The sequence below is a fragment of the Empidonax traillii genome, unplaced genomic scaffold (genome assembly GCF_003031625.1).
Source record: "Empidonax traillii isolate 1590-97213 ecotype Southwest subspecies unplaced genomic scaffold, ASM303162v1 scaffold492:size733235, whole genome shotgun sequence".
In the NCBI taxonomy this organism is placed as follows: Eukaryota; Metazoa; Chordata; class Aves; order Passeriformes; family Tyrannidae; genus Empidonax; species Empidonax traillii.
Window position 1 is genome coordinate 111,892 of NW_020955685.1, and position 24,859 is coordinate 136,750.

The 24,859-nt window shown below is 63.9% G+C and overlaps 2 protein-coding genes across 2 annotated transcripts in view; both read right to left on the reverse strand.

The window, feature by feature from the left end:
- Window positions 1–421, reverse strand: part of LIMK1 (LIM domain kinase 1) — a 10,137-nt gene extending 9,716 nt beyond the window's left edge. The window contains exon 1 of the mRNA XM_027896329.1: window positions 317–421. Coding sequence (XP_027752130.1) covers window positions 317–374 — 58 coding nt within the window. The 5' untranslated portion in view covers window positions 375–421. The remainder of the gene's footprint in view (window positions 1–316) is intronic.
- Window positions 422–2,281: 1,860 nt separating this feature from the next.
- On the reverse strand, window positions 2,282–21,807 carry ELN (elastin). The gene is made up of 33 exons (XM_027896333.1): window positions 21,778–21,807; window positions 21,497–21,635; window positions 21,085–21,111; window positions 20,892–20,924; window positions 18,870–18,962; window positions 18,224–18,289; window positions 18,091–18,138; window positions 16,752–16,823; window positions 16,503–16,529; window positions 16,223–16,294; window positions 13,488–13,514; window positions 13,017–13,082; window positions 12,718–12,762; window positions 12,510–12,584; window positions 12,363–12,422; window positions 11,480–11,584; window positions 11,355–11,396; window positions 6,753–6,887; window positions 6,614–6,673; window positions 6,263–6,454; window positions 6,104–6,151; window positions 5,467–5,568; window positions 5,169–5,270; window positions 4,888–5,052; window positions 4,666–4,701; window positions 4,294–4,335; window positions 3,993–4,037; window positions 3,557–3,583; window positions 3,436–3,453; window positions 3,139–3,180; window positions 2,922–2,951; window positions 2,748–2,798; window positions 2,282–2,634 (listed from the first exon to the last, which is right to left on the reverse strand). The coding sequence occupies exons 1-33, from the start codon at window positions 21,805–21,807 to the stop codon at window positions 2,585–2,587; spliced, it is 2,172 nt and encodes a 723-aa protein (XP_027752134.1). The 3' UTR covers window positions 2,282–2,584.
- Between the last annotated feature and the right edge of the window lie 3,052 nt (window positions 21,808–24,859).

Consider the following 24,859-nt stretch of genomic DNA (forward strand, 5'->3'; position numbering starts at 1 on the left):
AGGGGGTGTAGGGGGAGATTTGGGGGTGCAAAGGGGATTCTGGCCGGCCGGGGACCGCAGGGGACATGCGGAGGATGCAAGGGGGTATGTAAAGGCGCAGAATGGGGGTTGCAGAGGAGGACGTAGGGATGCGGGAGGGATGCGGGGGGATGCAGAGGGGATGCGGGGCGGATGCAGGGCGGACGCGGGGGGTCCGCAGGCCGGCCGGCGGGCGCTGTGGAGCCGGGTTGGTGGGGGGGGTGGTCTCGGTGCCCGAGCGGCGGCGGAAGCGCTGAGTCAGGCGGGGATGGGAGGGGGGCTCGAGGGGGTCACGCACCTTCGTCCTCTCCCATAGGCTCGTCCCTCCAGGTGCAGCACAGCAGCATCAACCTCATGCAGCCGCGCTGCCCGGCGCCGCGCCGGGCCCTGCCGCTCCCGCGCCCCTGTCGCTGTCCCCCTGTCCCTGCCCGTGTCCCCCTGTGCCGGTCGGGCCCCCCCGGCCCTGCTGCGGCTCCGCGGGCGGCACCGCGGCGGGAGCACCGCGCCGGCGCGGCCGAGGGGGGGCGGGGCCTGAGCAAGGGGGGGCGGGGCCAGAGGGGGCAAGGGGCGGGGCCTGACAGACCCGGGTCGGGGTGGGACCGGGGCGTGGCCTGGGCGTGGTTAGTGGGGCGTGGTCAGTGCGGAGGGGCGCGGTCAGGAGTGTGGGCGGGGCTCGCGGGTGCGGGTTGGTGGCAGTGGGGTGTCCGGGGGTGTCCGGGGGTGTCCGGGACCTGCGGGGCGATGGGGCCGTCATGGTGGGCAGGGCACGGATGTCCCCACCCACCGCTGGCCATCATGGATGTCCCCGCCCGCCGTAGTGTCCCCAGCTACCCTGGTCCACCCGTCCCTGGCCGTCACGGGTGTCCCCAAATATCCCGGGCCAGCCCCGTGTCCCTCCACCCACCTCTGGCCTTCATGGGTGTCCCTACCCGCTGTGGTGTCCCCAGCTATCTCCAGCCAGGGTACAGGTGTCCCCACCCACCCCTGGCCGTCACGGGTGTCCCCATATGCTATGATGTCCCCAGCTACCCCCAGCCAGCCCCGTGGGCAGGGCACGGGTGTCTTTGCCCATCCCTGACCATCACGAGTGCCCCCTGGGCAATGCACAGCTGTCCCCACCTGCCATACCCGGGTATGGCATCACGGGTGTCCTGACTCACCTTGGTGTCCCCAAATACCCCAGGCCAGGGTACAGGTGTCCCCACATCCATCCGTAGCCCTCACAGGTGTTCCCACACACCCTTGCTGTCACTGTGGTCAGGGAACAGGTGTCACCATCTACCCATGGCTGTCACTGTGGGGTGTGACACAGATGTCCCTCTCATTCCCTGTGTTGTCACCCTGGGACAGGGCATGGACATCCCCCTGCATCCCCAGGCAGCCACCACAGGGCAGGGCATGGACTTTCATGCTGTGTCCATGGGTTTACACCATGGGACAAGGCATTGAGTCCCTTTTATTCCATGTACTGTCACCCTGGGACCGTGTCTGGGTGTATTTGCCATCCCCTAGGCTGGCACCATGGCCATCCCCTTTGGCCCTCAGGCTGTGACCATGGGGCAAGGCAGGGCCTCCTGCTGAGTTCCTAGATATTCTGAGTCCTGCTGAGTTGCCTGTGCATCCTCCTTTTCTCCCAGGCCGTTGCCCCAGGACAAGGCACAGATGTCCCCCTCACCCCCAGGACAGGGCACAGACCTCCCCCTGGGTCCCAGGGTTGTCACTGTGGGATAGGCTGTGGCCACCCCAATCATCCCTGGGGCTGGCACTGTGGGACAGGGCAGGGGCAACCCCGGGGTGCCCAGGCTGTCCCCTCACCCCGTGACCCAGAGCTGTGACAGTAAAGTGCCAGCATGTCCCCAGGCTTGTGCAGAGCCACAGGCACAAGACCGGGGGCAGTGACAGGGGCTGGGCTGGATTCCTCCATCATTGCCACCACCGCGGGGAGGGGGACACGGACACAGGACACAGGACAGAGCCAGAATCCTTTAAAAACTTGTCCTTTATTAGTCTGTCAGAAGCGAGTCCCTCTGTATAAGGGCGTCCCACCCAGTTATAGCAAAGTGAGCAACAGAAGGGACCGAGCCCCTCCTGCCCGCGGCCCCCCCAGACCGGGGGGATCGCGGGGACCGGCGTGGGGGGCCAGGCCGACGGGGCCATCCCTCCCCGTGCAGCCCCCGCCGCCGGCATCCCCTTCCCTCCCTCCCTTCCTCCAATGTGGGGTACCCCTCCTCCTGCCCCCCCCCCCCCCCGAGGGGTTTCAGCTCCGGGGCTGGGGAGGGGTGCGACCCCCCGAGCCCCCCCCCAAAATCCCGCAGAGAGCGATAGCACCAAGGGGGACGGCTGCTCCCCGCAGTTTATTCCGCGCTCCCTGCCGGGACCGAGGGGCTGGGGGGCGACGGATGCTGTCGGAGGTGCTGGATCCCTTCTGGGAACCCGGGGCCGGGGATGGCCCCGGGATGGACGGGGGGGATTTTGGGAAAGGGGGGCGTCTCAGCTTTGCTCGGGATTTACATTCTGGACCATGCAGTAGCACCAAAGTTCATGAGGTCAGCGGTGACGGCCGCGGTTACTTCCGCCTCCTCCCGCAGTACTTCCCTGCTGCGCAGCCCACGCCGCCTGCCATGGGGTGGGGGATGCACGGGGTGAGCCCCCCCTGCTCCCTCAGACCCCGGGAGGGGTGCTGGAGAAGGGCAGGGGGTGCAGGAGCCGGTCCCAGCACCAGCGCTCACCTCTAAAGCCCAGGGCACCGAGGGCTCCTCCGTAGGTCTTGGGGGGCTTCCCTGCAGGGGGAAGGCGGAGCTGGGTGAGCGGGACCCCCATTCCCTCGCACATCCCCTAGGGGGGATGTGCACCCCCCTACACACACCCCCAAAATGCCCCGCGCGGGGGGGATGGACACTCACCACCAAATCCCAGCTGGCCGCCGACCCCACCTGGAAGGAGAGCGAAGCCCTCAGCACCCGCTGGGCACCCACATCGCTCTGCCCTGCACCCCCCAGCTGAGCCCCCGGGGTCCCTCCCCAGGCCGTGGCCGTGTCCCTGTGCTCCGCGGGCTTTGCGTATCCCCGGGAGCCGGGCAAGGCACCGGGATGTGCCCGGGGTGTGTGCTGGGGGTGGTACCTGGAAATATCGGTGACACGCCGAAGCCGGGAACTCCAACCCCTGGGGAAAAAGTGACAGCCAGTGACAGCCTGTGACAGCAGTGCCACCCCAGCCCGGGCTGGGGACACCCTGGCTGGGTTCACTTGCTCAGTGCAGGGATAGGAGCCACAGCAAAAGCCCCTGTCCCTGCCATGGCACCCATCTGGCTTCCCAGTGCTCAGCAGGGAGTGGCAGCAGAGTGGGGACAGCATGTGGGGACAAGTGTGGTGTGGTGGGGGACACGCTCCCACCCCAGCCCCAAACCACAGCACTCACCTAGACCAGCACCAAAACCTGCAAGGGGAGAGCCCCAGTGAGGGTGGGGAGTGTGGGGATGGGGACAGGGATGAGGGCAGGGACTGGAGTCACCACTGCAGCTCCTCTGGCTGCTCCTTACCTGGCTTGGGAGGTTTCCCAGCAGCTCCTGGATATAAGAGTCCTGTGTCAGAGAGGGGCAGCAGCACAGCCCCTGCCCTGACTCTGTGCCCCCAGGGCTGAAGCCAGACCCTTCTATGGGCCCAGAGGGTACCCAGGAGGGACCTGCAGCTCCACATATGAGGGACATGGTATGGGAGGGACTGTCCCCTGTTCCCATGGCACAGGCAACACCGGTGTTATGGCCCCCCGTCCCTTCTCAGCAACAAATCACACCCTGGGAGCAGGGCAGGCACAGGGTGACAGTGTGGGGTGGGACTGTGTCAGGGGACCAGGAGGGACAAAAGTGACCCTTCATCCCATAGACCCCTTTCCTTCTGGGCACTCTGCTGGCACACAGCTGCCACTCCCTGCAGCCCAGCCCTGGGAGCCCCAGTGCCAGAGCCAGCATCACTCACCAACACCGAGCCCACCGACTCCAAGGCCACCAACTCCAAGGCCACCTATGACAGGTGAGCATCAGTGAGAACAGGCATTGTCTGATCCATTCCTTGTCCAGCCCCGAGTGTGTCCATCCTTCCTTGGGCAGCCCCACTCCCTCCATGCCCAGGGGGAGCATCCCTCTGTCCATCTCCCTCTAGGGGAGCATCCCTCCACCTGTATCCCTCTGGGAAAGCATCCTGCTGCTCACGTCCCTCTGGGGGAGCATCTCTGCCTGCACATCCCCACTGCTCAGGCTTGGCTCCTGCCAGTACTTACCTGGGAGGCCACCAACTCCTGGCACTCCAACCCCGGGCACACCTGCCAAAGAGGGAACATTAATGCCTGTCCCCCTACAACCTGGCACCCCCAGCTCAGAGCAGTCCCAGCCAGGTGGCCCTGGCACCCACCCTAGATGTCCCCAGCACCCATGACACACACAGGAGAAAAACGTCCCCATTGTGTCCAGGACAGGGGGTAGAGGTGGCACTTTGCACTCCTGGGTGACAGCACACCACCTCCCACGCCTGGGCCACCAGGGGACAAGGGAACATGCAGGGGACACAAAGTCAGCACCCTGATGGCCACTCAAGGAGAGTGCCTGGGGATAGTCTGAGGTGGGACCTGGGGCAGGGTGGCAGAGATACTTACCAAATTTGGGAGGTTTAGCACCTACTTGGGGGATGCCTGCCAAGTGAAGGAGGACACCTCAGTTAGGATGGTCACCCCTGCACACCTCCCACGTGCCACCATCCCCCATCCTGCCTGCATCCCCCCCTCTGCCACCCCTCCACCTGGCTGGGTGGCTCTCAGCGTTCCCAGCCACCGCTGTCCCCAAGCAGGGCCCCCACCGGGGTGTGACAAAGCATGTACCTGCCCCGGGGAGGACACCAGCTCCAGGGACTCCCACACCTGGCACCAACCCGGGCACACCGACACCGGGCACACCAACACCAGGCACGCCGACACCGGGCACGCCGACACCGGGCACGCCGACACCGGGCACGCCGACACCGGGCACCCCTCCGACCCCAGCTCCTGCAGAGAGAGGGTGAGGCAGCACGGGGTGACCCCTGCATCATCCCCATTCTTGCATGGGGGGATGTGCCTGGCACAGGGTGTCCACCCTCAACGCTCCCCAGTGTCCCCTGCACCAGCCTGTGCCCCTGCAGGTGATTGGTGGGTTTCTCTGGCCGACTCACCGAATTTCGCTGCCTTTGCTGCTGCTTTTGCTGCTGCGGCCGGACCTCCAACCCCTGCACGGAGACAGCAGGAGGGTCTCAGCACCCCTGGAGGGTTCCCTCAACAAACCTGGGCAGAGCCCTGTCTGCATCCTCCCGGGGGAACCATGAGTTGATGGAGACCACCGAGGTTTTCCTCACGCCTATCCTGCACCAGGACTGTCCCCACACCAGCCTGGCTGCCACCACCACCTGCCTCCCTCCTCCTCACCTGGGATGCCTCCAACACCAGGGACCAGGCCACCCACTCCTGGAACCAGGCCACCTACTCCGGGAACAAGGCCACCTACACCGGGAGCCAGGCCACCTGCTCCTGCAAGGACAGAGGGAATTGGGGAACTGGGGCTTTGGCTCAGGGAGAGAAGGGGTGGGAGGAGTGGGCTGAGAAGGCATGGCAGGCTGGGGTGGGAAGATGGATGGATGATCAGTGGTTGAATAGATGGATAGTGAGATTGATGAATAGATGGATGGTGAGATGGATGAATGATTGAATGGATGGTGACATGGATGGATGGTTGAGATAGATGGATGTGGAGTGGTTGAATGGACGGTGAGATGGATGGGTGGATGGATGTACAGGCAAGGGAACAGATGGATACTGAGATGGGTGGTGGTGGGTAGAAGAGAGGGTGCTTGGATGGTGAACCTCAGACGCTCCATCCAGGCCAGCTCTCTGGAGAGTAGCCCTGACACAGCCAGACCCACATCCCACCCACAGCTCTGGGAAGAGCTCATCCCTCACCCTGACCCACAGGGACCCGGTGCAGGGCTGGACCTCGGCCCCAACCAGGGTTGGGGGCAGCAGGAGACAGGACAGGCAGGACAACCCTGGAGAGATCCCAGCTTACCGAACTTGGCTGCTTTGGCGGCTGCTTTGGCGGCTGCAGGACCAACTCCTGGGGGAGAGGGGAGGAGAGGGGCAGTGATGGATGGGCCATGGTGGCCACACCGGCACCCCCCGCCAGCACCGCTGGGGACACCGGAGTGTCCCATGGACACCACCTCACCTGGAATGCCGACCCCACCAGGCACCAGACCGGGCACACCCACTCCAGGAACACCAACTCCGGGCACACCAACACCAGGAACACCAACACCGGGAACGCCGACTCCGGGAACGCCGACGCCGGGAACGCCGACGCCGGGAACGCCGACGCCGGGAACGCCAACGCCGGGAACGCCAACGCCGGGAACGCGTCCTGCTCCCGCAGAGAGGTTCCAGGATGTGGCTGAGCAGGTAGGCTCCACAGCAGGGGTCCCACTGACCCTCCTCACCACCCAGAGCACCAGGGTGGCCCCCACTCCACCCAAGGCAAACATCTCTCCCACCCCCCAGGGAAGGGCTGGTGGGGACTCACCTTTAGCTGCGGCTTTCGCTGCCGCCTTCGCCGCGGCCGCTGCGGCTGCCGGGCCACCCACTGCGGGGACACGGGGGACAGTGAGGGGACAGGCAAGGCCAGTGGCACACCACCGGCTGGGGACAGCCCAGCTGCTCACCTCCAACACCGGGCACCACGCCAGGAACTCCGGGCACGCCGGGCACGCCCGGGACACCAGGAACACCAGGAACACCGGGGACGCCAGGGACGCCAGGGACGCCGGGAACACCAGCGATGCCAGGAACGCCAGCTCCTGCAGGCAACGAGATGGGAGAAGGTAGGTTTGTTGCAGCAACAGCTGAAAGGGTGAGACATTATCTTGGCTCTGCTCTTGTCATCGTGCTGTGGTGAACAGAGCATCCCATGGCCTTGTCCAGAACAGACCAAGCAGTGCAAGGGAAGGATCAGCTCCCTGTCTTGCTAGACCCAGAAGGATGCACTTGGTGATTCCCACTGTGTTTTTGGAAGGTGGTGGGTAACCCTGGGCAGAGGTTCCTCTGCCAGGGGTCTCTGCTCAAATGGCAGCAGGGTTGAGCCCTTGGCACAAGATCCTGTGTCACGTCTGTTGCCAGAAAACAGCTTTGTAACAAAATCCAAGATCAAGTCCAAAGTTGTGAGCCCGGTCTCCCCATTCCCTCATACGTACCATATTTAGCTGCCTTTGCTGCTGCTGCTGCCGACGGCACCCCTGGGGACAAGGAGAGAGGGACCCTCAGCCACCATGGCCCCACAGAGCCGGGTGGTGGGGACAGGGCTCCTGGGAACAGTCACCTGCCACCCCGGGGACAGCTCCGGGCACCAGTCCGGGGACACCTCCAACTCCGGGCACGAGGCCTGGGACACCTCCGACCCCAACACCGGGAACGCCAACACCAGGAACACCAACACCAGGAACACCAGCTCCTGCAGGGAGCAAGAGGGGAACAGTCAGAGCTCATTGCAGCAACAGCTGAAAGGTCCAGGGACCTTGTCATGGCTCTGCTCTTGTCATGGTGCCATGGTGAGCAGAGCATCCCAGGCCTTATCCAGGAGAGAATACAGCAGTGCCAGGGACGGATTGGTCCCCTGTGTTGCTAGACCCAGAGGGATGCACTTCCTGGATGCCACCAAGTCTTTGGAAGGGGGTGGGTGACCCTGGGCAGGGGTCCCTCTGCCAGGGATCTCTGCTCACCCTGCCGGTGAGGCTGAGCCCTTGGGCACCAGATCCTGTGTCAGATCTTCTGCTGGAAAGCAACTTTGGTATAAACCCCAGATATTCAGACCAACTGCAGAGACATGAGCTGGGTCTCCCCATTCCCTCGTACGTACCGTATTTAGCTGCCTTTGCTGCTGCTGCTGCCGACGGCACCCCTGGGGACAAGGAGAGAGGGACCATCAGCCACCACAGCCCCACAGAGCCGGGTGGTGGGGACAGGGCTCCTGGGAACAGTCACCTGCCACCCCGGGGACAGCTCCAGGCACCAGTCCGGGGACACCTCCAACTCCGGGTACGAGGCCTGGGACACCTCCGACCCCAACACCGGGAACGCCAACACCGGGAACGCCAACACCGGGAACGCCAGCTCCTACAGGGAACAAGAGGGGAACAGTCAGAGCTCATTGCAGCAGCAGCTGAGAGGTCCAGGAATCTCTGCCCAAATGACAGCCAGGCTCAGCCCTTGGGCACCAGATCCTCTGTCAGGATCCTGTGTCTGCTGCTGAAAAATTGGAATTGATACAAAACTCATGATTTCAGATTAAGTCCAAAGACATGAGTTGGGGTCTCATCGTTCACTTGCATGGAGCAGCTTCCAGAGACCCTGGAAGAGGGAGAAGGTCCCACCCTGGGGATGAAGCCAAGCCTGGCTGGAGCAGCTGGGAGCTGGGCTGAGCACATCCCACCCTCCCTCTGCAGTGATCCCCAGGGAACCCCCTGTGTGTGGCGGGCTCAGAGGGTGCTCAGGGCTCTGGGGGCTCCGCACAGCACGTACCGATCTTAGCTGCCTTTGCTGCTGCTGCCGCCGACGGCACCCCTGGGGACAAGGAGAGAGGGACCATCAGCCACCACAGCCCCACAGAGCTGGGTGGTGGGGACAGGGCTCCTGGGAACAGTCACCTGCCACCCCGGGGACAGCTCCAGGCACCAGTCCGGGGACACCTCCAACTCCAGGTACGAGGCCTGGGACACCTCCGACCCCAACACCGGGAACACCAACACCAGGAACACCAACACCGGGAACACCAACACCGGGAACACCAACACCGGGAACGCCAGCTCCTACAGGGAACAAGAGGGGAACAGTCAGAGCTCATTGCAGCAACAGCTGAAAGGTCCAAGGACCTTGTCATGGCTCTGCTCTTGTCATGGTGCCGTGGTGAACAAACATAGCACTGCCCCATCCAGGAAAAACAACACTGGGGCAAGGGAGGGAGTGGTCCCCTGTCTTGTCAGACCCAGTCAGATTCATTTGCTGGATGCCACCAGGTCTTTGGAAGGTGGTGGGTGACCCTGGGCAGGGGTCCCTCTGCCAGGGATCTCTGCCCACCCTGCCAGTGAGGCTGAGCCATTGGGCACCAGATCCTGTGCTAGTTCTGATGCTGGAAAGCAACTTTGGTACAAACCCCAGAAATTCAGACCAAGTGCAGAGACGTGAGCTGGGTCTCCCTGTTCCCTCGTACGTACCATATTTAGCTGCCTTTGCTGCTGCTGCTGCTGACGGCACCCCTGGGGACAAGGAGAGAGGGACCCTCAGCCACCACAGCCCCACAGAGCCGGGTGGTGGGGACAGGGCTCCTGGGAACAGTCACCTGCCACCCCGGGGACAGCTCCGGGCACCAGTCCGGGGACACCTCCAACTCCGGGCACGAGGCCTGGGACACCTCCGACCCCAACACCTGGAACGCCAACACCAGGAACACCAACACCAGGAACACCAGCTCCTGCAGGGAGCAAGAAGGGAACAGTCAGAGCTCATTGCAGCAACAGCTGAAAGGACCAGGGACCTTTTCATGGCTCTCCTCTCATCCTCCTGCCGTGATGAGCAGAGCATCCACTGGTCAGACTGGGAAGCTGCCCAGGGCACTGACAGCCCTGACCCAGGGCCATGGGAACAAGCATCAGGTCACTTCTGGAAGGACCCACTGCAAGAGATGCCCAATGGGCAGAGGCACCACAGCACAGAGCACACTCTGCCAAGGTTCTCCCTGAATCCCATCCTTCCCTGAGTATTTGGTGGGACGTTTTTATTACAAAATACATAGGAGAAATGGAAGAAATGGGCATTAGTGGTTTAGCTCTCAAAGGAGAGCTGCCATCAAGCATGGCTCCACTTGAATATTGCCAGAGCTTAGCAGTGATGATGGAGAAGAAGGTCCTGGGACATGGTCAGGTAACCATTGGCTCTGCCTTTTGGAGCTGCATTTGGATCACAACATGGACCCACAGCACCGTGTGGAGCCTCAGGGCCAGTTTCACCTCTTCTCTGTGCCTGAGCTCCTGGCCCTCCTCCACTTGGCCATGTCCCTCCTCCCCACTGGAGCTCCATGGAGTGGTTATGCCTACTGGGCAAGACCCAGGCGGATGCACTTGTTGGATGCCACCAGGTCTTTGGAAGGGCGTGGGTGACCCTGGGCAGGGGTCCCTCTGCCAGGGATCTCTGCTCACCCTGTCAGTGAGGCTGAGCCCTTGGGCACCAGATCCCGTATCAAGTCTGCTGCTGGAAAAATGGATTTGGAACAAACCCCAAGAATTCATACCAAGTGCAGAGACATGAGCTGGGTCTCCCCATTCCCTCGTACGTACCATATTTAGCTGCCTTTGCTGCTGCTGCTGCCGACGGCACCCCTGGGGACAAGGAGAGAGGGACCATCAGCCACCTCGGCCCCACAGAGCCGGGTGGTGGGGACAGGGCTCCTGGGAACAGTCACCTGCCACCCCAGGGACAGCTCCGGGCACCAGTCCGGGGACACCTCCAACTCCGGGCACGAGGCCTGGGACACCTCCGACCCCAACACCGGGAACGCCAACACCGGGAACGCCAACACCGGGAACACCAGCTCCTGCAGGGAACAAGAGGGGAACAGTCAGAGCTCATCGCAGCAGCAGGTGAAAGGTGGGACCTTGTCACGGCTCTGCTCTTGTCATGGTGCCGTGGTGAGCAGAGCATCCCAGGCCTTATCCAGGAGACATCAGTGAAGGGAGGGATGTGTTCCCTGACTCTTCCAGCAATCACTGGGAAGTCACCACAACAGAGGACCACAACGATCCTCATCATCACGGGGGGCTCAAAGTGGTCTTCATCATGGGGCCTTGCAGCCAAACAGGCCACAGAGGAGAACTGGTTGGTGGTCCTGAGTAGCTCTGTGGAAGGGCTGAGTGCCCAGGGCACTGGTCAGATTGGGGAGCTGCCCAGGGCACTGAGAGCCATGACCCTGTGTCAGAGCAGATCCTGTGTCAGATCTGCTGCTGGAGAAATGGATTTGGAACAAACCCCAAGAATTCAGACCAAATGCAAAGACATGAGCTGGAGTCTCATCATTCCACAAAGCAGCTTCCAGAGACCCTGGAGAGGGAGAAGGTCCCACCCCAGGGATGAAGCCAAGCCTGGCTGGAGCAGCTGGGAGCTGGGCTGAGCACATCCCACCCTCCCTCTGCAGTGATCCCCAGGGAACCCCCTGTGTGTGGCGGGCTCAGAGGGTGCTCAGGGCTCTGGGGGCCATGGGGGCTCTGCACAGCACGTACCGATCTTAGCTGCCTTTGCTGCTGCTGCTGCCGACGGCACCCCTGGGGACAAGGAGAGAGGGACCCTCAGCCACCACAGCCCCACAGAGCCGGGTGGTGGGGACAGGGCTCCTGGGAACAGTCACCTGCCACCCCGGGGACAGCTCCAACTCCGGGCACCAGTCCGGGGACACCTCCAACTCCGGGTACGAGGCCTGGGACACCACCAACTCCAGGCACTGCCCCTGGAGCTGAAGGGAAGCAGAGCAGTCAAACTCCCCCAAAACACCCCTCTCAGCCACTGGGCTGTCCCAGGGTCTCAAGAGACTCCAGGGTACCTGACTTTGTAGTGGGCTCCCCCTCCTCACAAAGTAGCTGCTCAGGGAACCCGAGTACACCCAGGACTGCAATTCCCAGCTCCCTACGCCCAGTTCAGGGGTCTGGAGGCCACCCAGGATCTTGGAGACCCCCAGGGCTGGGGCTGTAAATTCCAGCTGTGCCCAGGGCTGGCATGTTTTCCCTGGATGCTCCAATGAGTGCTTTACTACCCATTTTTCTCCTTCAAAAGAGCCAAGGAGGAAACAGAGAGAAGGAGATCTGCATCATGAGGAGCATTCCTCTGCTAAGGAGTGGCAGCTCGGTACAGACACCATGTCCCTCGACACCCTGCTGGCACCTGGCACAGCAAACCCCTGTCTCTTATGGAGAAGCCACATGTAAGGGGGATGCACTGCCCCATGTGAGGGGGATGCACTGCCCCAGGTGAGGGGGATGCACTGCCCCAGGTGAGGGGGATGCACTGCCCCAGGTGAGGGGGATGCACTGCCCCATGCCAGGCTGCTGCATCACGATGGGCCAGTCAGCCCTTCGTCACTGCCCAAAAAGCTGTAGAAGCCAGGATAGAGAACTGGGAGAGCACCCCAGGAGGTGGGACAGGGGCTGCTGGGGCAGGTGGTGGAGCCACACAGCCCTGCTATCAGTGAAGGCTTCTCCATGTCCCGAGGTGTGTCCGAGGCACCGGGAACTCACCGAAGGCTCCTGCCTTTGCCGCCGCCTTTGCTGCTGCCGCTGCCGCCGCTGGTCCTCCAACTGTGGGATGTCAGAGAGTCAGGGGTGTGGGACAAGGGGAGGTGACCCCCCCTTGAACCCCAGGGCCAAGCCCTGTCACCTCCTCACCTCCAGCTCCTGGCACTCCGGGTACCAAACCGCCGACTCCTGGGATGCCGCCAACCCCGGGCAGGACACCGGCTCCTGCCACAAGGGAGAAGAAGATGGTCAGCCCAGCAGTGCAGAGACACGACCAACACGCCCCCAGCCTGGCAGGGAGGGCCCAGCTGCCCCGCTGGGGACACGCGCGGTGGATGTGCCGTGCAGGGCCACTCACCGTATTTGGCTGCTGCCTTTGCCGCGGCCGCCTGAGCTCCGACTCCTTGGGAAGGACATGGGCAACCGCTGAGGTGCCGTCCCCACCACGGCTCCCCCACCCCACAGGGACCCTGGGGACCGGGCACTCCTGCCAGCATCTGTCCCCTTCACCTCTGGGACACGATGCACCCTCCAGGCTGTCCCCTGGGGTCACCAGGCAGCTGGGCAGTGCCCAACACCCCGAAGGGACAGGGTGCCCGGTCCCCCTGCCCTGCCCATGCCAGTCCCACACCCTGGGGCTGCGGGGTCGGAGTGTACCTGTCCCGGTGGGATACCCTGCCTTCCCTGCCACAAGGCCTGCTCCTGGCCCACCGGGCCTGAGGCCTGCAACCACAAACACAACGGCACAGCCACGTCAGGCACCGGCCCGAGGAAGGAGGAGGAAGGAGCAGCTCCCTTGCCCAAAGGGTCTCCTCCCCCTGGCACCGAAGGATGCCCAGAGCCAGCTCCTCCCCAGCCCAGATGCCACTTCAAACATCCCCTCCTGGAGCTGGCGGTGGCTCAGGATGTGTCCTACGGATCAACAGCTCCCAGCCCCGTGGCGTGGGGTACTGGGAGGGTTGACGGTCTCCCAGCCAGGCCCACAGCCATCATGGGCAAGGCATGAGGTCCCCAGGGAACCACCTGGGAGTGGGATGCCCCTCACGCCGCCCCGAGGGTCGCGGTGGCAGCCAGCGCAGCCACGACCGCAGAGTGAGGGCTATGGGCACTCACTGTGGGGCAGCTTACCATTGGTGTAGGGCAATCCATAGCCACCTGGAGAGGAGAGAAGGTGGGGGGTTAGCACCTGGCTGCCCCTGGCTGTGCTCCTGCCCCTCTCTGCCAGCCGCCTGAGTGGAACCTGCCCTGGGGGCTCCTTCCATCGGGATAGTAAATCCTCCAGGATACAAACCCCCGTGGAGGAGCCAGGCCAGGAGATGCTGTTCTCCCTCACCTTGGAAGCAGTGGTTCCAAGGAGAGCTGCCCGCTCCCAGCCCTGTGCCAAGGGCTGTGGAGCCTGAAGCTGGTTTTGCGGGAGCCTCCCATGACCCCGCTCTGGTGGGGGGTCCCCCGGGAGCCCCGCGGCAAGAGCTGTACCCAGCTGGCTGCGCCACAGCCAGCTCCAGAGGAAAGGTTTTAATTGGAATCAGGGCTTGGGAGCCTCCACTGAAACGTGACCTCCTTAGGAGGTCGGCCTGAAGGGACAGGGAGGGATTAGGAGCGGGAACATCGTGGCCAGGGAAGCATCTCCTTGCGAAAGAGCCGGATCCCAGCGGATCCCAGTGCTTGGAAGGGCATGGGGATGCCCCACACTCATCAGGAACTGCACCCTGGGGAGCAGCATCCAGCTCCCATCACTGCTGGCAGCGACCTGAGGGGAGGAGATGGGCTGCCACATTCCTGATGGGAACAGCAGGCAGGGCGGAGAGCATCCCACACCCCAAGCCCTCCTGCCGAGGGGGCCGCCCTGGGCAGGGCAGGACTGGATTGCTCATGGCACAGCATCTCCCTGACCGCAGGACACCATCCCCTCCCACAGCCAGCATGTGGGGACCAGATTTCCCTGCACCCTGCCAGGCTGTCCCATGGTGTCCCACACCAGCACAGCGCTGCTGGAGGGCAGAGCCTTTTCCAGGCTGTGGCAGCTGTGAGCTGTGTCCCCCCCCCTTGCCCATCTTGGGGCACCTCATCAGCACTTGGCTCACCCCAAAGCTGTGAAAGGGTCTGGCACTGGGGTGACACTCCTGGAGGTGACTCCAAGAGTTCAGGTCCTTGGGTCTCCAAGGGTTTTGCCGGTCCCTCCCCACCCTGAGCTGGATGGGAGAGCAGCTCCTGCCCTGGGCTGTGCCCATGGGGATGTCACCAGAAGTGCCAGGGTGGGTCAGGCCAATGGGCACAGTGGGTGGCACGGGAAGGGCTCTGCACAGACTGATGTCACCCAAGCACAGCTGGACACTGGGATCCCTACAGCATCAATGGGACCTTGATCTCAGCCACAGCTTCAGGTCGAGCCCCCAGTGAGGGGGGTGACCCCAGGGCCACCTCCTGAGCAGTGACAGCACAGGAGCAAATCATCCAACAAGGTGACCTCCCACTGACAGTGTTCTTTGCCCTGTCCCCTCATCCCTTCTCAGCCCAGACCTGCTGCAATGGGGACAGCACAGGGGAACACCCTCATGAGTGGCAGCCCCCGGATCCATCTGCAGCACCAAAACAAGAGCCTCTGCAGTCAGCCTGGCCTTTCCTGCACTGCCAGCCCCAAATCCTCAGAGGGGACAAACTGACATTCCCCAACACCCCAGGAACAACCTGAGTGTCAGGTGAAACTGCAGCTGGGGACAGCCCTGCTGTCCTGCACCCACGGGGCTCCCTGGCCATGGGGAGAGTGTCCTCCCGGCATATATTTGGTGAAGACTCCCCGGAGGTGGCTCGGCTGGGCTGTGGGCCACCGTGGGAGGGAGCCAGGCACGGCTGGCAGCTTGTCCTGCACACCGGGCACCCCATGAAAGGCGGTTTGGGGCCGGGAGCCCAGACGGGATCCGGCGGCGGGGCCCTGACGGGCGTAACTGTGCTCGGCGGAGGAAACCAGGGCGGGCCAAGTATTCCCGCTGCCGTCTGTGGTGACGGGCCCCGTCGGGGGGAAGCCGGCAGAGCTGCCGGGGCTGGCGCCCGTGCCAGGCCGGGATGTGCTTCCCGAGGGTGGGCTGCCCTTGCCCGGGCTCTCCTGCCTGCAGCAACCTGGTGAGTGGGGAAAGCAGCCCCCCAGGCGTGGGGGTCCCTGCCCAGATCTGGCTGCCCTCCTCCTCCTCCTCCTCGAGGGTGCACTTGGAGCTGGCAGCACGGCCCCTGGAGGGCACAGCGTGTGCCACTGTCCCTCCATGGGCAGAACTGGCACAGGGCTGGGGGATGGAGTCCCCCGGATCAGCCCAGCCTGGGAAGGGGGTGCTGAGCTCCACCAGGCTTCCCTGGGGTGGGGCTGAGCCTCTTTGGGGTGGACAGTGGGGAGGGAGACCTGCCTGGAGCATCTTGGCACAGCTGCTTGAGCCAGGACGCCTGGCCCAGGTGAATGCCTGGCACAACCCCAGGAGGCACAGTGAGAACACAGCCCCTGCAAGGGCTGTGCCTCCTGCCAGGAGGAGCTGGCAGGGACACCTCGGGGTGGCCTGGCCAAAGCACATCCCCAGAACACGACCTTTCCTACCTTACACCAGCTGGAGAGAGGCACAGCATTGTCCATGTGGACCAGGGGCAAGAGCAGAGGCATCATCCCAGCACCTGCCCATGGGGCAGCTGCAGGCAGGGCTGCCTGCCCAGGAGCCCATTTGCCCAGAGCCCTGGGCTCTGTCCTGCTGTCCCAGGGCCAGCACCAGCACTGCCAGGTCCAGGGGACCCGTGGGCACAGCCCCAGGGGAACGGCGGGTCCTTCTCCTGACACTGCCGGGGGTCCTCCACCCGCAGCCCCGCTGGCTGTGGCAGCAGCTTACCTGGGAGCTTAGGAGCTTTGATGGGATACCCCAGAGGGACACCGGGCTGCTGACCTCCAAAACCTCCCAGTCCTGCAAAGCCAACAGCACACTCTCACCTGGAGCCCGCGCCACGACCGCCACCAGTCCTTGGGAGAGGGGAGCGCCCCAGGGCACCCCAGGAGAGGAGAGTGGGTGGCCTAGGAAGCCCTGAGGCATCTTCTGGCGTGGGGAGACCATGGCTGTGATGGACAGGCTTGGGAAGGAAGAGAAGGACAGGCAAGAGAGATGGGACACTCACCGGGGATTCCTCCAAAGGCTCCAACTCCTGAAATCAAACACAAGGACACCTGTGTGAGCCCCTGGGCTGGGCCTGGAGGCCCAAATCAGCCTGAGGGGGTTCAGCTGGAGGTTGGCTGAGCTCGCCCATGTGCCCTGGAGGGCTGTAATCCCAAAGGATGGGCTGGAGCCAGCTCCAGTGGGATGTGGGGACAGAGCTGGAGCCAGCCATGAGCCCATCCTGGTGTTCCCAGTGGACTGAGGGACCTACCTGGACCTTTAGGCTTGACTCCAGCTCCAGTGGGTACTCCGGGCAGCACCCCTACACCAGGGAAGCGAACGCCTGCAGCAGAGAGCCGAGGGTGAGCCGGGGCATCGTGATGTTCCTGGTACCCAAGACCACCACACCCAGCTCCTAAATCCTTGTCACCCACCTCTGGCTCAGAACTAACTGTGGGACAGGGCACCCTCATCCTCAGGGGCTTGCCAGGACTGCTCTGTGCCAGCCTGCCTGCACCCCCAGCTGCCAGGGAAGGGTTTGCTGCAGCCCTGGAGCTGCCTGGGGCTTGGAGAGTCCAGAGTGAACTTGGCACTCAGGAGTGAGTGCCACCACTGACAGCAAAGCACAGCCAAGCCTCTGCCCTGGAGATGCACAGTGGCCTCAGGACTCTTCCAGGAGCAGGGGGTGGTCCTGCCTGCTGGACCCCAACCCTCCCAGGGCAGCAGACAGTGTTTTGGCCTGGCAGTGTTAAGGTTGGGGTTTTGGGTTTCGAGTTTCTCTTTCGTTTGGTTTTGGTTTGGTGATTTTTTTTTTTTCCCTTTTACAAATGTCTTTCATTATAACTCGTGCGTTTTCAGACATGGAAAAGACATTCCTGACCAGCAACACACTTCTTCTCCGGACAGTGTCGAAACATCTTGTTTTCACAAGTTTTCCTCCCCCAAATTACTCTGCACTGAGGAATTCCTCTCTCCCCGCCACCTCCTCCCCCTCCTTCCCACGCCAGCCCTGCCGTGGCCATGCCAGCTCCTCTCCCGGTGCCGGTGCCGCCTGCTCCCGCTGAGCTTGGCACGGGACCCCCGGAGATGCCGGGTCCCCCCTGCCGTCGGCGCAGTGGAAATGTCACCGTGACCTCAGCAGAAGGGTTTGGAAGCTGCAGGGAGCAGCGCGGGGCAGACAGGGAGGCTGGCAGGGGCAGGGCAGGGCGCTCTGCCCACGTGGGGTGCTGGCACCGGGCAGGGGGACTCCTTGGAACTTGGGGTGCTGGTGGCGGGGTAGGGATCCTTTTGGAGGTTGTGATGCTGCTGGTGGGGTTGGGAATCCCTTCAGAAGTTGGAGTGCTGCTGGTGGGATGGGGATCCCCTCAGAGGTCAGGGTGCTGCTGACAGGGTGGAGGGTGAAGACCCCCTTGGAGGTTGGGGTGATGCTGGCGGGATGAGGACCCCCTTGGAAGTTGGTATCCTGCTGGTGGCATGGGAATCCCCTCAGAGGTCAGGGTGTTTCTGGCAGGGTGGGCACCCTCTCAGAGGTCAAAATGCTGCTGGTGGGGCTGGGACCCCCACAGAGGTTGGGGCGCTGCTGGTGGGTGGGCTGGGGACCCCCCACTCACCTGCTCCGGGGAGCACGCCGCCCGGAAAAGCTCCAGGAATCCCAGCACCTGCCAGGCAAGAGAAATCCAGGGATGAGGGCCCGGGTGCAGTGGTTTCCCTCCCTGGCCCCTGGCTCTGGGGCCGTGCACCTACCTGGTATTTTAGGGGGTTTCCCTGCCGCACCAACCCCGGGCTGCACCGCGCCCGGTACCACAGCACCTGCAGGCAGCAGAGACCCCTGAGCCCCGGCACCGGCTCCTGCCCGCCCCGGCGGGCACGGCGACAGGTCTGCCCCAGGCTTGGCTACGCTGGGGACGAGGGGTGTTTCCTACCTGTGGAGACCCCGAGGCCACCGGGACCACCAATTCCACCCACGCCTCCAAGGCCAGCACCTGGGGGCATTGGGAAGAGGAGTGTGCCAGCGGGAGATGCCACCGCTGAGCTGCGGCTGGCCGGAACGGTGCCAAAGAAGCGACAAGGTCAGAATGGCTCTTGGAGGAGAGGGGAGGGGCAAAGAGGGCATCCTGAGGCAGTACCAGGGTGTACTGGGCACGGGGACCCGGCAGCTCGGTGCTCTCTGCTCCTGGGGGCTCAGGTTTGACTGGTTTACCTGTGCCTGGGTCCCTCCAAACTGGTGGGCATCCCAGTGGGAGCAGCACCTCCTGGTTGCGGCCCCCCCAGCTCCAGGGGGATATCTTTCCTAACCTAAAGTCCCAGGGGACACCAGGAGTCCCCAGGGGCTGCAGGAGCCCCGGTGTGGCCGTGGCCTTACCCAGACTCCCCCCCCCCCAGCACTCACCAGCTTTTGCAGCAGCCTTGAGAGCTGCGGCCGAGGCGGCCCCTGGGAAGGCCCCCCCAGGGAAGGCACCTCCTGGGAAGAGACCTGCAGCACCTGTGGGGAGAACAACCAGCGTGAGCATCCCCAAAAAGCAGCTGCCAAGGGGGTGTCCTGCCCTCCGTGGTGGGTGCAGAGCTGGGGGGGCTGCGCGGCGGTGCCAGGGCTGGCGTTAGGCTGGGCGAGGCAGTGGTTAGCAGGCACTGCCCTGTCCTGCATCCCCCAAATTCCTGCTCCCATCTGCATCCCACGCATCTCAAACACCACCCTGCAGTGGGTGCTGCCACCCCTGCAGCCCCGGGGGGAGCTGGCTGACCCTGTGCAGGCATTGCCCCTCTGTCCCTCTGCAGACCCCAGACTGCTCCTCGCCTGTGGGGTCACCCCTCTGTGGTTGATGCTGTGGTGTTGGGGGGACCACAGGGCTGCCTGCTGGTGGCTGCAGTCCCTCAGGCCTGGGAAGGGATGCCCAGGGAGGGTATGGAGCGCTATGGAAAGACAAGGGACGTGCTGTCCCCAGGGCAGGTCTCTGGGGACATCGGTGGTCTGTGCTCACCTGGCTGCAGGCCAAGTGGGCCGAGTCCCCCAAGTCCTGCGACCCCTGGAAAGAAAAGCGGGTGGGCAGCCCAGAGGAGCAGAGGAGTCCCTGCTGCACCATCCCCATGGGATGGGAGCACACCGGGGGGACGGGTGACAAATGCCCTCGGCAGCAGCCGCATCCTCCATCCTGTCCCCTTCTGCCTCAGCCACCCCCCGCCCCGCCGGGCCACGAGGGGACGGAACCAAAATGTTTATGGCTGAGGAATGAGCCCCTGGGTCTCCGGCCAGCGCTGCCTTCCAACATCTGGGGCTCATCAGCCCTCGCTCCCTCCAGGCGCAAATTCCAGTGCCGCTGGCTCGGGGCGCGGACACCGCTCCGGCTGAGCCCTCGCGGCCGCCCCGCGTTTGGTTTTAATTACGCCGAAGTAAAGGGCCTTGTTTTTCTTTCCACGAGCTGAAATCTGAGTAAACGGAGGTTGCCGGCCCCCGCCTCGGGCTGGCGCTCCCGCCGCGCAGACGGGCCGGCTCGGGGGGCCGGGGGGATGGGGTGACCCTGCCCCGGGCACAGCAGGTACCCCGGGGTGGGCAGGGAGGGGAGACCCCTGTGCCCGCCTAAAGCAGCATCTCTCCGTGGGTGACAACTAGCACTGGGCAGACAGCGGTAGGACAAGGGGGAATGGTTTTAAACCAAAAGAGGAGAGATTTAGATTGGATGTCACAAAGACATTCTCTGCTCAGGGGGTGGGGGGAGGCCGTGGCACAGGTTGCCCAGAGAAGCTGTGGCTGCCCCTGGATCCCTGGAAGTGTCCAAGGCCAGGTTGGACAGGGCTTGGAGCAACCTGGGCTGGTGGAAGGTGATCCTGCCCATGGCAGAGGGTGGAACAAGATGATCTTTCCAGTCCCTTCCAACCCTGGCCATTCTATGTTTCCATGATGTCGCTTGGCAACAGATTTGCCCCCTGCACATTCAGTCCCTGCTGCCCCAGCACCTTTCCCACTGGTTCCCTCAGGCTGTGCATCCTCCTGCTAGCATCTCACCCCTCTCCCAGTGATGTGCCCTCACCCCTCTCATTTCTAGGCCAGGCCAACCCCAGCGTGGCTGCAGGAGCCCCAGCAAAAGCTGCTCAGCTGCGATGGCAGGCGAGCGGAGGTGCTGCCAGCTTCCCACGGGACACCGGCTCTGCAGCTCCCCCAGATGCTTTGGCGCAGCTCTGCAGGTAGCTGGGGGTGCTGGAGGGGAGGGGGCAGCACATCGAAGCGGGGGGGTGAGGGAGGGAGGCTCCTGGAGGCTGTAGCAGGGCAGGGATGCTGTGTGCCTCGGCCAGGGGGGTGCCCGCGGTGGGGAGGACCCCCTGGCCAGGTAGGAGAAACATGAGGGCAACAGGGTTGGGAAATATCCTGGCCACTGGCATGGCAGGAGATGGAGAGAGCCATGGAAAGGCTCCTTACCTGGTTTGGGAGGTTTAGCTCCAACCCCGAGTCCTATGGGAGAGTGAGCGGAGAGGGCTCAGAGCTGTCCTTCCTCTGGGCATCCCCCGGGGGGGACACCCTGTGGGACAGGGCCAGCCTCGTGGCAGACCCCCTGCCCACCACAGGGCAGCTGTGCCAGGGGTGCTGCCCCCCTCCCCATCCCAGCACTCACCTGCTCCCAAACCTCCAACTCCAGCACCTGCGAGCAACGGCACAGCCTGAGCACCCACCCCTATCAGTGCCCACCCACCCACACCAGCCTCCTGGGGGCCATGGGGAGGCACAGAGGGTCACAGGGGTGCAAGGGCATCCTCCCTGGGATGCTCCCAGTCTCGGCAGGGTGTAGGTGCCAGCCCCGGGCCAGTGGCCCCCAGGGTAGGTCTGGCAATGCCACCCAGTCCTGTCCCACACCATGGGGTGGGTGCTGGGATAGCCACCCAGGGCTGAGCAGCCAGACAGGGTGTCCCCATGTCCCCTGATCCCAGCTGGCAGGCCCCCCAGCCTTCCATGGTGTCTCAGAGGCATCCAGGGACCCCCTCAGGCATTGCCCATTCCTTCAAGCCCCTCCCAGTGCTGCCCTTTACCTGGGAAAAAGCCTGCTCCTGGGACTCCCCCTCCCGGGATAGCACCAGGGACCCCTGCAAGAGAACAGAGCCTCGTTAAAATCCCCAAGGCAGGGGCAGGAGGAATGTGTGTGGCACCTCCTGGGATCTGTGCTGCTCCCTGGAGAGGGATGGGATGTGGAGCTCGAGGGCAGGTCCCTTTCCTTGCACCCCTCAGTTCCCCTGGGGTGACAGTGGTGACAAGAAGGAGGGACATGGAACTGGCTGCTGTCCAGCTCTGCTTCCCAAATCCTGTCCTGTACCACAGCCAGCACCACTTCCATCAGCTCCATCTTCTCATGGCTCTGAGGGGATGGGACCAGGCACGGTGTGGGGAGGGCAGGGCTGTCCCAGTTCAGCCCTGCAGCCCATGCTGGTCCCAGCCAAACCCCCTGGCTGGGGCTGCCTCATGCCCTGCTGGGATGCCAGTGGGAAGAGCCAGCTCAGGCCAGTGGGACTGGGGTGACAGACTGGGGGAACCTTCCTGAGACCCATCAGACACCCCCCTGTGTCCCTCTGCCTGGCTGTGTGACACTGAGGTCACCCCCCAGGTCCCATGAGTATCTCAGCTCATGCTCCGAGGTCACAGCAAGGCTTTTTGGCTGTTTAGACCCCGGCAGAAGTGTGTCTGCTGCAGACCACCAGGAAGCCACCCCCTGGGTGGTCCCCCCAGCTCCACCAGGGCCGTGGGTGGGTTGGGGGATGGCAGGTGGGTTGGGGCTACAAGGAGGTTGCAATGCAGGAGGATGTTTCACTTCTGGCACCGGGGGAGGGGTTGCTGTGGGGTCTGCAGTGGGGTTTGCAGGACAGGGGCCTGCCAGGGGGCCTGCCAGGCTGCCATGGCCAGCACCCCTCTGCCAAACTGCAGCCAAACCTCCTGCCTGCGCTGGGCAGAGAGGCTGCAGTTCGGGGTGGACGGGCACTGAGGACCCTGTGGTGGCATGGCTGGGACCTGAGGACCTGCAGTAGCCTCCCCAGCAGCCTGGCCAGGCTAGGGAGTGAACCAGCACCCCCAGGAGCCGAGTGCCCACAGTGACACAGCCCTGGCAACCCCACCGAGGGGCTGGGCAGGGTTGGAGGCAGCGCCCGAGGGGGACGGGCGGGTGGCAGGGCTGGCACACCATGGGGGGGCGGGGGACACATCGTGCTGCACATCCCCAGCTCAGATGTGGAGCAAACTCTGGGGGTTCCCCCTCGTTGTGCCCCGCAGCCCTCTGCCCTGCCCTGCCCCATCGGTGGCAGGGATGAGGGCATTTCTTGTGCCCGGCTCACCCCCCCGGGCACCTGGGATGGACCCCCAGTCCTACCAAGGAGGTGCACTGGGGTGTCAGGACACACACAGGGGTGTCAGGCTGTGTAAGCACGGGGGATATTGGGACACACATCCATGGGGAGGCACATGCAGGGGGGGGTTCCCGTGCCGGGACCTGTCACACAGCCCCCTCGTGCTCCCCATAGGGAGCACCCTAACCCTGTGCCCACTAATACCCCCTCCCAGGGTCCTGCCGGGGCCAAGGGCCCTGGAGCAGCTGATGTCCCTTGGAATGGAGGGGACACGGGCTCAGCCATCGCTCCAGCTGCCGGCTCCCCGTTCCGGCACGGCACAGTCCGGCCTGGCAGCCGGCCGGGGGTTATGGAGCAGCTCCTTTTCCCGGCATATTCCCCGCCCGCTCCCTCCCCCCTTCCCCCCCTCCCCCTCCCGTCCGCCCCCAGCTTGGATAAACAAAAACGCAACTTCTCGCTTGTTTCCAAACAAACTCAGAGCGTCCACGCACCGCCTGTGCTTCCCCCTCCCCGCCCCGCCCTGCTGGGAGGGGACACTCCACTGCCACTGGGAGCGAGTGCCGCTGGGATGGCCAGGATCCTGCCAAGGACCCCCATGCCCACAGCCAGAGAGAGCTCCCCACCAGGGAGGGGCTGCTCAGCCCCCCCGGTGCTCCCCAGCCTCAGCCCCCCACAGCCAGGCCAGGTCCCCAGTGCTGGGGTGGTGCTGGGGGGTCTCCTCTGCCTCCCTGTGTCTCCCCAGGCTGATCTCCCTCTGCCCCCCTGTGCCAGTGACCCCGGGGAGCTGGGACAAGGCAGGATGGCTTCCAGCACCCCTGCAGCGCACGGGCACCCCAGAAAGGCCCAGGTGGCACCTGCCCACAGCCCTTCATCATCGTCACCTTCCACGTGGATCCTGGCTGGAGGGTCCCGCTGTGGGGACACTGTCACTGCCCCCTCCCCAGGCATCCCCCAGACACCACCCCAGCCCCAGGGCACGGTGCTCATCCCAGTGCCTCGACAGCTTTTGGAGGCTGTGCGGGTTCATCAGCCATCTCCACGCCCAGATCAGGAAGTGGGGGTGGTCATCAAGGCCTGGCAGAGCCAGGATGGCCTGGGGGGACACCCTGTGCCTTTGGGGAGCTGAGCCTTCCACTCAGGATGGCTGACCCCTCTGCTGCCAAACACAGCCACTTCTGCCCTTCTCTGGGAGCTCTTTCACAAGCTGCTCATCCATGGCCTAGCTGGGGGGCTGTTCCCTGGTGCAGGCACTGCTGGGGGGCCTCTCTAACCCATTTGGTTTTACAATTCCCCCCCAGCACCACCAGTCCCTCCCATGGGCAGCACCAACACTCACCGAGTGTTGGCAACAGCCCTGCTACACTGTGACCACACCAGGCCACAGCCATCACCCTCTGGCTGGTCTCTCTGTCCTTTCCCAGCCTCAGGGAGAGCAGCCCCCAGCCCAGTTTGGGGTCTGCATGCCCCCTTTTGTCCTTTCCATCCCTTCCCTTGGCACATGGGGAAGGGAAAACTGAGTCCCCAGTCTCCCAGCACTGAAGGAGCTCTGTGCTGCCTCTGCCCCTGCCCCAAGCCTGCCAGGACCCACAGAGGGGGGTCTCCCAGTGTCCCAGCTTGTCTCCTGGACCGTGCTGGCTATAAACCTGCAGAACATGATGGTGGCCCCCAGTATCCCAGCATCCACCCCAGGGATGTCTTCTCCATCCTGGGCCAGGAGGATTCACACCCACATGCCCGCTGTGGTGGGGTTTGACCCACGGAGGTGCTCAGGATTTGGTGTGGAGTCTCACTGTCTACAGAAAGTGGCCTTTTTCTGCCCCACTTCCAGCCCAGAGGTCACTGTTTGTGGTACCCACACTGTTCTGCTGCCGGTGCTGCTTCCCATCCCGGCAGGATCAACCGCTCCATTCCCACCTGCCCCACTGCTCACAGCTGACTCCACGAGCCAGAAATCCAGATGATTTCTCTATTCCACAGCTTCTGAGACTGAGGCCAGGCTGGAGACCCCCCCATAGGCCAGGAGCTCACACCCTCCCTGGGCAGCCAAACCTCGTCCCTCGC

Excerpts from the sequence above, each read along its gene's own strand:
- ELN (XM_027896333.1), bottom strand. The coding sequence starts at position 21,807 with ATGGAGCTGATGGAAGTGGTGCTGGCTGTG. Across the intron at positions 16,530-16,751 it reads AGTCAAGCCTAAAGGTCCAG|GAGTTGGAGCCTTTGGAGGA; the intron begins GTAGGTCCCTCA and ends GTTTGATTTCAG. Across the intron at positions 5,271-5,466 it reads TGGTGTTGGAGGCATCCCAG|GGGTTGGAGGTCCGGCCGCA; the intron begins GTGAGGAGGAGG and ends GTCTCCGTGCAG.